The sequence below is a fragment of the Hemibagrus wyckioides genome, linkage group LG09, assembly GCF_019097595.1.
Source record: "Hemibagrus wyckioides isolate EC202008001 linkage group LG09, SWU_Hwy_1.0, whole genome shotgun sequence".
NCBI lineage: Eukaryota > Metazoa > Chordata > Actinopteri > Siluriformes > Bagridae > Hemibagrus > Hemibagrus wyckioides.
In genome coordinates, this window is record NC_080718.1 from 9,896,887 (window position 1) to 9,907,084 (window position 10,198).

The 10,198-nt window shown below is 37.9% G+C and overlaps 2 protein-coding genes across 3 annotated transcripts in view; one reads left to right on the forward strand and one right to left on the reverse strand.

The window, feature by feature from the left end:
• LOC131358950 (formin-1-like) overlaps positions 1 to 6,195 on the forward strand; it is an 84,877-nt gene extending 78,682 nt beyond the window's left edge. For both annotated transcript variants that reach the window (XM_058398399.1, XM_058398400.1), the window contains 3 exons: positions 465 to 614; positions 4,064 to 4,154; positions 4,269 to 6,195. In XM_058398399.1, the coding sequence (XP_058254382.1) occupies positions 465 to 614; positions 4,064 to 4,154; positions 4,269 to 4,313 (286 nt within the window). In that variant the 3' untranslated portion in view covers positions 4,314 to 6,195. The remainder of the gene's footprint in view (positions 1 to 464; positions 615 to 4,063; positions 4,155 to 4,268) is intronic.
• A 100-nt stretch (positions 6,196 to 6,295) lies between these two features.
• grem1b (gremlin 1b) lies at positions 6,296 to 9,640 on the reverse strand. The gene is made up of 2 exons (XM_058398403.1): positions 9,299 to 9,640; positions 6,296 to 7,670 (listed from the first exon to the last, which is right to left on the reverse strand). The coding sequence occupies exon 2, from the start codon at positions 7,667 to 7,669 to the stop codon at positions 7,121 to 7,123; it is 549 nt and encodes a 182-aa protein (XP_058254386.1). The 5' UTR covers position 7,670; positions 9,299 to 9,640; the 3' UTR covers positions 6,296 to 7,120.
• Between the last annotated feature and the right edge of the window lie 558 nt (positions 9,641 to 10,198).

The window sequence follows — 10,198 nt, forward strand, 5'->3', positions numbered from 1 at the left end:
CAGGTTGCTGAGTAGAGTGTAGTGTCTGCAGCTTGTGGAACACTGCTGTGAACACTGGGAAAACATCAGGTTCAGTTACAAGTGAATTATCTGTGGTACACCGAGTTTATGAATACTCAGAGGTGTAGTTAGAGAGACTTGAGAGCTATGAAATATTGACATGAACTCTTTCTTATTGAATTACAAGCACACAGTAAAACACTTATTTGTTATAGTGTGCTGCAGTGGGGTTTTGCAATTCAGTCCTCCAGCTGACTGAGTTTTGGCCCAGGCCTGTCCCAATCTCAAATGTCCAAGGTTAGATCTTGTGTGATTTCTCAAAACAGACTGTGACATGTCCTCTCACTTTGATCTCTTAACTCTGAGAGGAAGCATAGTAAAGCTCCAGCCAATGAGTCTGTGCTTCTGTTCAGTCACTTGTTGTCCTGGTCTTGTCCAAAACTCACTCTCTTTTTTTTCCCTAGCTTTAAGGAAATGGCCACCTACTTCAGGGTCAAGCCCAAATCTGGAGAGAAGGAGGTTTCACCTGACTATGTTTTCTTACTATGGTATGAGTTCTGCAGTGATTTCAAGAACGTATGGAAACGTGAGAGTAAGATCATCTCCCAGGAAAGGTGAGTAAGAGAACAATGTTTTCAGACTCTTTTTATAAGGATATCCTTTTCCTCAGTTAGGTGAGAAGAAAAATGGAAGTGAAAAGTTAACCAATAAAATAATTTTTTGTTAAGTAGATTGATGAAAACATTCCATTCTTTCTCATTTAAGTATGAGTGTAAACAATCAATAACGCCAAATTTAAACTTTCACAGTCCTTTGGCTAGCTAGTGAAATATTCTGAACTTTTTTTCTATTTTCAAGATTAAACATGAGTGGATTTTATATATTTATTTACATAGCCTAGACCATGTGAACATGGTTCCATCTTGCACCCTTAAGGCTTCTTTGGGTTGTTTCTTAAGGGGATCCCTTATAGCAGGGGTCTTCAACACATGACACTTCTGAGTAGCTTGCCTAAAGTGTCAACCCGGTTTAAATTTCATCCCAATCAAACTCACAGACATCCCACCCCTTTCCGGGCAAATCATGCTTCTCCACGTGTGCATGTGCATCACACAGTTTAATTCAGCCGTTAAATTTTACACACAGCTTAATTAAACAAATAGTTTTGATGAAGGATAAAGAAAGCACATGGCACATCCATTCAACTTGGAAGCTGCTGGGGAATAAAGGAATAAAGCTACGATGCTACCAAAGAAAAACCGTTCCATGAATCTATCCTGCTGCACGTAGATGCAGGACGAGTAGTAATGTTGATGGATTAGTAGTAAGCAAAGTACTGTTTAATATTTCCCATTGCAGTTACATATGAATGTCATAAAAACATTATTATTTAATGGCATAAAGTCCAAAACAATTTCAGGTCTCTGTTTTCAAAATTAATATCACCTTCAATTTGAAAGTTGTTGCCTTTCTTATGAAAAGAGTCTTTTTCAGTCTTGCTGAGACCAATTTGCTGATAAATAACAGAACCCATGTGAATGAATGAAATCTGATGATAATAATAACTGATAAGACTAGTGATAAGTCTAATGATTTATGGCAATAAGCTATGTAAATAAATGTTAGTAATAATGTAACACAAGTAGCTCTTGACCACCTTAATTTTGTCAAAGTAGCTCTCAGAGGAAAAAAGGATGGAGACCTGCAGACCTCTAGACAGGGTCGTGCAATTATTTGTTTGTTTGGAGCCAGATGAGCCACCTGCTTGAGACTAAAGGGTTTCCGTCCAGACCGAGATCCAGCAGGAAACTAGTTGTCCAAGCAGGAGGTTTTAACTTTCATGCAGGCCTTAGCAAGGCATCCGATATGAAGCACAAGGGACACGTTCATGCCCCCATGACCATGTTCATGTCCTTAGTAACTGTCTGGTCAGGTTTGCAGTGGTTTAAATTAGGTTACAGTTTTACTTATGTTTTTGTGAACCAAATAAATTCATTATAACGTTAGAACATATTACAAGCAGGTATAAATAAAAATATTTTCTACATGATTGGGTGATTATAAAAACTAACACACAGTCTGACACACATCTCTAGATCTCAAGCTAGAATTCACAGACCATGAATATGGATATTTGGAGAGCTAAACAGATACAGATTCTGTTACACTCCTAATCCATGAAAAATGTATGTAGAACTTGATAACAGAAAAAAGTTGTAAGTTAAACTATTTAATTTTGTTTGAATGTTCATGTAATGCTTAAGGAAATATTTTTTCGCGCTAACTGATTCATCAATGGTTCAATTAATAGAGTGGAACAAATAGAGTCCAAACTATATGAACATTTATAATCAGCCTTCTGTGTTGTTTGAAGTTAACACACTTTACTGAAGTTTAATGCTTACCTTACACCTTTACCGTCATTAAAATTCTCACACTCTCTATCAAGTGCAGCCGTACCTTCAGTTACTGCATTTCAATTAGCCAACAAAGCGATGGAGCCCCATAACACATGCCAGACTCTCAGCCCCGCATGCAATTGCGTCTACTTACTTGAGACCCAGCCCAAATGCAGACGATACAGACAAATAAAAAGAAACTACTTTTGGGCCACTGTTCAAGGTCCTAGGGGCATCAAAGCTTCGGCCCTGACCCAGGGCATCTCAGCCTGGGGCACAGTACCTCTCACTGCGGCCCCCTGGAGGCTTTACAGGCACAGGACGGGGGTTGGGATGGGGGGTGAAGTAGTGGTGGTGTTAAAGCTAGCGCACATGGTGATATCTTTTAAACCAAGCTCTGAACTAAGGAATTCAGTGTTACTGTCTGTCTGAGGACACTTTACGCTTTCACTTTACACGTTCACTCGAGGTGCATGTTGGAGATTATCCCAACTCACTTTTGTACTTCAGACTGTATTCCTCCTTGCGTAAGATCACTGTGTGTGATGGAGTTTTTATGAACGGTTCAAATTTTTGAACATCATAAACATTAAAGAAAAAAAAATCTCATATAAAATTAGCTGACTAAAATTAGCTACCTAGATATAAATCTTTTAAATGAACTTAATACACTTTTTTAATCTATATGTTTTCAAATTTAAAAGGTGTGGCACATTATTTTGTTATAATATGTTATAAAATACAAGCAGTTGGATGGTTAACGGTTCTACCTTTCTAAATAAGTTATATTCAACAAAACAAATCAAACTATTTAAGGTTATAGGGTGTTACATAGAATCATTATTACATGGATGAGGTGGTTTGATGGATCATCTTTTTTTAGTGAATATCTGAAAATTATATCTCAGAAATTAAGCTATTGCTTTTCCAACGAATTCCAACTCTTAATTCCAAGGGTGATTTTCTTCTATGATCAAAGACTTTTAAACAAGTTTAATTCCTACAAATTAGCTCTAATGAGGCCACTTTTTGGCCATTTTTTAAAACAAAAATTACAATTATGAGCTAATGTATTTAGAACCAAGCATCTTTTAGTAGTTATATGATTTTAAACAGCTATCGTGTTATGCAATAATATTGAATTCTGAATAGTTATTCTACATTAATATTATCATGTATTATTTTCTATGTGGGATGTGATTATTAAACTATTTAACAAAGAAGCTACTCTTGGTTTTATACACAGTTGAAGTGTAAATTAACAAACAATTTAAGTAAATATTCAATCACCGCTTTTAATTACAAAATAAATGGCTGATTGATTTTTACATATTTATTCCTAAGATTTTGATCTTCAGTAGGTCAGAGCAGATACTTATCCACTTTTTAAATGTCATATACTTTCAAGGATTATTTTGGTGTAAAATGTCTCGCATATTTTCACTGCCAACATCAACGTGTAAAGCTCTCAGTTTGCAGTGTTGTCTTTAAATGTGACATTTCATTTTATACTCGCACTGCAAACTCATGTTGCATGAAACTAAATCTGAAAACTGTTATATTGGGTTTGACATACATCATAACGCGAATTACTCACTTGATTCCACTCTTTATTCCCTACATTTATTTTCAATAGTTTGTAATTAACATGTTAATATTTTTAGACTAAAGGAAGCTCAGCTGAATGTAAAAAAGATCACAGCTGAGAGATCACAGCTGAAAGTGGAGACGAAAAAGGTCAATGCCAACAGTCTGGTAAGAAATATACACACGCTTACATACACATATATTGCATATCTATAATACACATGAATACAGTTATTACACTGCCTGTGTATTATTCATTTTTTAAAATATGTCTCAATACAGAAGGAGAGGCTGAAGCAGAAAGAGACGAATGTGCCCTCCATCTGAAGGAAAAAGAAAGTACAGACTGATAAAGCATTATTTCCTCCACCTTTTAGAGAGACAGTTTTGCACAGGAGTATGCCATTCTATTGTGCTATAATGTACATTAACGTAGTGGCCACCATGAAAAGCAGAAAGCTTTGTTTCCCTTTTCTTGTGGATGTTCAGTCAAGAGTTGTGGGACTCATCAGGAAATGAATCATCTCCATCTCCACATGAAGGACAGAGACATCTTCCATGCTGATTCCAGACTTCTGTCTCCTGTGAAGGTGTTTATTTAATTATTGCGAGCATTTCCAATATCAGAGTCTCAGCTTCATTTAAAGCTTTTACAAATTAAATCTCCAAAAAAAAGAAAAAGAAAAGATAGTCAGTTGCGATGTCTGCATTCAATCAAAAAACAGGGCATTTACTAAATAAACCAAAATTTTTAACAGGCATTTGTAAGACTTAATGAATTAAATGTGAAAAGAGAGGTACACAGAGTGCAAGAGGGAGAGAGAGAGAGAGATTGTTTTGCCTATAAAGGGTTTTTATAAACTTCAAGGTCATAAGGAGTCTCTATTTATTTATTTTCTATAGAATATATACGTCGGTGCAGACAGAATGGCAGACTGCCAGATCTCGTCAGTCAGTTAAGACCTCACTTACACACCTCAAGTTACCAATAAAACCCAGAGTTAGAGGAGAGATAAACCTCCTGCATCAGTCAGAGTGTTTTAACAGTTTTGGTCTCGTCTCATGAGTAACATGGTATAAACTGTACAACTACCTACTCTGTCTCATAGGTGTAGGTATATGACAGTCACATGCACTTTCCTGCTTGCAACAGCAGCCCTTGTGCCACTTCCTTTTTACTAGATTGTACGTTTTACCGCCTTTACTATGTCTCATGCACCTCAGTTGTAGTTTCTATGCAAGCTCCTTCCTGAACAACAGCTGTGGCTTGGGAGAGCCACAGTGTCCATGTACAATATAATATATTTATTTTCCTAGTATTTTGTTGAAGCTAATATTCTGTAAATGATGTGTTGAAAAGTGAACAAATTAGTGAGCCTGTACCCGAGGATATATATATATATATATATATCTTCTAATGAGTGAATTTTTTTGCCTCAAGTAAATTCCTCATTATTACCAAATTGTTCATGATTTCATCTTCATGCCTAGTCTGTAAGAATGAATTAAGTGTCTTGGACAAGTGACTGGGTCAAATGGACATCATAAGCTTACACTTTCTATTTATTCATTCCAAATATGTGGTGTGAGTAGCAGCATTGTCTCAATGTCATTAATCTTGGCCTTCTTTTCTTTGCTGTATTTGTCCTGCCTGTCTTTCTCTTCCCATAAACTTCACTCATTCCTAGTTGTGGTTGGTGTTAAGTTGTTCTTTCAACAGTCTGTTCATATGCACAAAAACTGAACTCAGTGACCACGGGGAAAATCAGGACATGACCAACATTAGCTCACACGGACCAAATGTTTCCCCCCACTTCACACCAAAGTCATGCATTAAATCTGAAACATATTTGTGGCACTCCCTTTTTTGTATTGGTTGTATATTATTTCAGGCAGGATATGATTCTGAATGGGGGAAATGGGAAATGTTTCTCACTAAATGTCACTTTATATTCTCTGATATATTTTAGGTACATTACAAACATTGCATAAAGGCAGTTTTCTTACACAAGAATTAAATATCTGTAAGTACTTAAGGCCCTAAAACACAACATTAATAATGCCACATTACAGACTGTGAATAAGTGACAATAAGTGCTTCTGCTTCAAGACAATGTGTTCTGTGTTATTTTCTTGTTATCCCTGAAAACAACAGTGACTGTGAGATCTGAAGTCCAGGGACTATTTGTGTTTCACATTAATATATGCTGCATACAACTGACATAAATTTTCTAGCCCTGACATGTAAAGATTCACTGCCCAGAGACTCAAGTAGATTTATTTCACTTTTTATTAATACATTAACTCAATAGGCCTACAGTCAAGATAAAGCAGCAATCCCATTAAACAGTCATGTAGAAAGAATTGTAAACAGAATGGACAGCAATACTTACATTATAAACAAGTCCTGTACCCTTTTTGCAAGATTTACTTTTAAATAAATCATATACTAAGTGTTTTAGGTTTAAGATGTTATTTTCACGCAGGTCTTATTATAATAATTGGAACTTAAAAATGTCCACAAAACAAAATTCACAACAAACGGACAATATAATACACCTGCTATTATACAAGCGTTCTTTCTGTCATATTAAATAAAAAAAAAGTCTTCTTTACCTGTCCTATTAGATCACCACTAATTTCCACATGGTGGAAAAAACACCTTCCAGCACTAACAGAAATAAACAGGCTGTTACATTATTACATATTAATACCTATATTACATGATTAGGCTCTAAGGTCCCAAAATGTTTCCAAAAAGATGCAAAATGGTGCTGTGTTTGCGTGTCGCCTTGTTTTGCGCACATTTGTGCTCCTTTTAAAATCAATCGGCAATCAAAAGTGAGGAAAATAACACATGTATATGTTTAGTGCTTGGGTAAGGCGGAGATTTGGAGTGTGAATCGAGAAACTATGTGATAACTAAGGGAAGTTTGTATGCATGATGAATTGCGTGTTGTGTCCATGATGGAGCGCTTGGCTGGAGTTCGTCTGATTGCGCCGTATCAGTGCTCCTCCTTTTTATTTTCTTAAAATGTGCTTTTAATTTGTTCTTTTCATTCAAATAAGTCCTCAGAACTTAACGCCTCAAGTTTAAAGTTCCCCCAACAGTAGCATTTTGTTGATCTCACACTTCAGTCCAGGTCGATGGAGATGCAGCGGCACTGCTTGACGCGCTGCACGCGCTTCTTGCGGGTGGGCGGCTGCAGGTCAGGGCAGGTCAGCGTGTAGGTCATGGTGGTGAAGCGCCTGGGCTTGCAGAACGAGCACGACTGGAAGGCTCCCTCCTCTCGGCGCACATGGCGCGGGATGTAGAAGGAGTTGCATTGGCCGTAGCAAAAGCGATTGAGGATGGTGATGCTCACGCAGCCTTCCTCATGCAGGGTCTGCTTCAGCGGCTGTGTCTTGCACCAGTCGCGCTTCAGGTATCGGCGCTCGGTCACATGCAGCGCCTCCTGACTTGACTCCAGCACCTCTTCTGCAGAGGAAGACGAGCCTCTACCTCTGCCCGTCGATGAGGATGATGACGATGAGGAAGAGCCGCTCTGTCGTCGCTCCGACTCGTTTGGTTTGCTTTTGCCCGGATTAGGTATAGCGCCCTGTGTGGCTCTGGTTTCTGCTGCACAGGATACAAAAACCGACAGCAAGAGCACGGCACACGTGAACTGCCCCAATCTGCTCATTCTGCAAAAAGAAAACAGAAACAAGATGCATTTTATTTTATGATAGAAGCTTTCGTTGTAATTGTATTGATTAACAATGATCCTCTGCATTTAAATTGCAACTCCTCGTGAACATATTCTGCCTGACATTCAAGAAATATTATGTATTTAGGATATTCCTGGTCCATGGTTCTCAAGGGCTCTGTGAACAAAAAAAGAGTATCAAAATGCTCATTTCCTCAGGGGTCCATCTGTACGTCTTCTGTGCTTTTAGTAGATATTTTACATAATAAGGCGTTTTACTAATTAACTAACTTAAACTAATTACAGTCCATTTCTGCAGTATTTGTTTTAAAGACATTTCCAAAGGGAAAAAAATACAAATCCGAAACCTTTGCACTTGACACCATCTAAGCAAGAATGGTTAAGTACTCTTTTCTGAATGTGTAATCATAAAATCCGTGCCTTTGATGCAAATCCGAAGCAACCACCAGAATATTAAAACGATGAATAAGCTAATTACATCATTTACAAAGCTTATATTTAGGTAGAGTTGAATTTAACTGCAAGCTAAAATAAGAAGGAAGGTTTATATCATTTTATATGTGGAAACCGGTTGCGACACAAAGTAAACATTTAATAAGGATATGTTTGTTTCTGTGCACCTTAAATATTGAACAAAAAGTAATAAATAACCTGATTTAAAAAATCTCAAACGACAGGAAATATGGAATTAAACCTAATGTGATATTTAGGCCTATAATTTGTGATACAACAATGAATACCTCTGAACACAACGTAAAGGGTTTGGGTGTGAAAGATATCGGAAGGGGTTCTTGATCATAAAACCGAGTTTGGGGAGCCGTTCTTTAAGCAGTGGGATAATCGGTGTTCAGTAAGAGTTCGTCCATCGCTTGGCAAATCGTATGTAGTCCTAGTCCCATTCAAGCACATGTGTAACTTTACATTTGAAAACTTTAGTACAATATATATATATATATATATACACATCATCAAACCACTTGTGATAACTTCAAACTAGGGTAGTTTGTACTGCAGCCTACTTTAGGTCAATGATGGCACTAGACTTGAGAGCATGAATAGTGTAACATTGGTTCAGTTGCACGGGAACAAGCTGAGAACAGAAAATCTGTGCGAATTTGGAAACCATTTTTCTTGTACAATAAATTACAAGTTACATTGAATTACTACTATAAGTACCCCAGTTGTAGAGTTTAAGCGTTTATCTAACGGTGGCCTGCTTCGTGACGCACGCGCTCTTGGGGGAAAAATGTTAAACCTTATTTAAAAAGGTGTTATTTTTCAGATAGGAAATAACTTTCAGAAAGAAAAGGCCATACGGAAGTTTTCTGAAAGTGCGGAGAAACCTCCCTGTCAGGATATATTTTATAAAAAGGTGTATAATTCCATATGGCGAACCTTAAAATATTACTATATTAAAGGTACAAGAGTGGTTCTTAAGGCCCAATTGTGCATCTTAAAAGCATCATGTTTAAAGGTGCATTACATTCACATTACTAGGTAAAAGGTAAAAACTAAAGGTGCACTTGAGGGGACCACCCGAGTGACGAAGGATAGATAACGTTTACTGTGTATGAATAGATGTGTGTGTGTGTGCAGAAAGCTCACCTGTCAGAGCTCCGAGGATTAATGAGTGCAGCTATGTCGGGATATCCGAAGAAAAAGAGAGTCAGTCGGTGCAGACCGGGTGGTGTGGTCAATCCTTCTTTCCGAAGAAAATCCAGTACCGAATTTGTGGATGAGAGATGATCAAATGTGCCGGAGAGAGTGTATAGAGTTCATTCCGATGACACACACGCACACACATGCAGACACACACTGATGGGGGGTTTAATAGGAATCGCAGCAGCGCCCGACTGTCTCCTTTTTAAATGATGTTCACGGCTGCTCTCTGCACATTATTGGCCAGACACGACGCGAGCAGAACCCAAACTTTCCGCCCCCATCTAACACTAACCCCCCCCCTTTATCACTTCCCCGAAGCCACTTGAGGGAAATGGACGAGTGCAAGGCAAAGGATGGGAGGAGAGGAGTGCGTCTGTGCCTGGAGAGGTGAGGTCTGATGACATTGATCTCAAGGAAACCCAACGCCATCGAGCCAGTTTGAGGAATCAGAGTCCCAAAGGGAGCAAATGTAACAGCGACAACTGGCTAAACCCAGTTTCATTATAGTTCTGAAAGCATAGCATAATATATTATCAGATAGATAGATAGATAGATAGATAGATAGATAGATAGATAGATAGATAGATAGATACTGGGCCCCACCCTTGGCAGCTTGGTGGTGTTCCGATCAGTATCTTAACCAGTGATATGCCTCTAAATGTTTACTCTGAAAGCTAACTAACGGTACACTCACTGCACTTCCTCAGGTAATCAAATACAAACAAAAAGATGTCCTGAAGAATATGGCATTTATCTGCAGTTCCTTTTGCCAATAAAATATAGCACTGTCGGCTTAAAAAAACGCCATATTAAACACTTCAGACAGATGATGCATCCTTCACG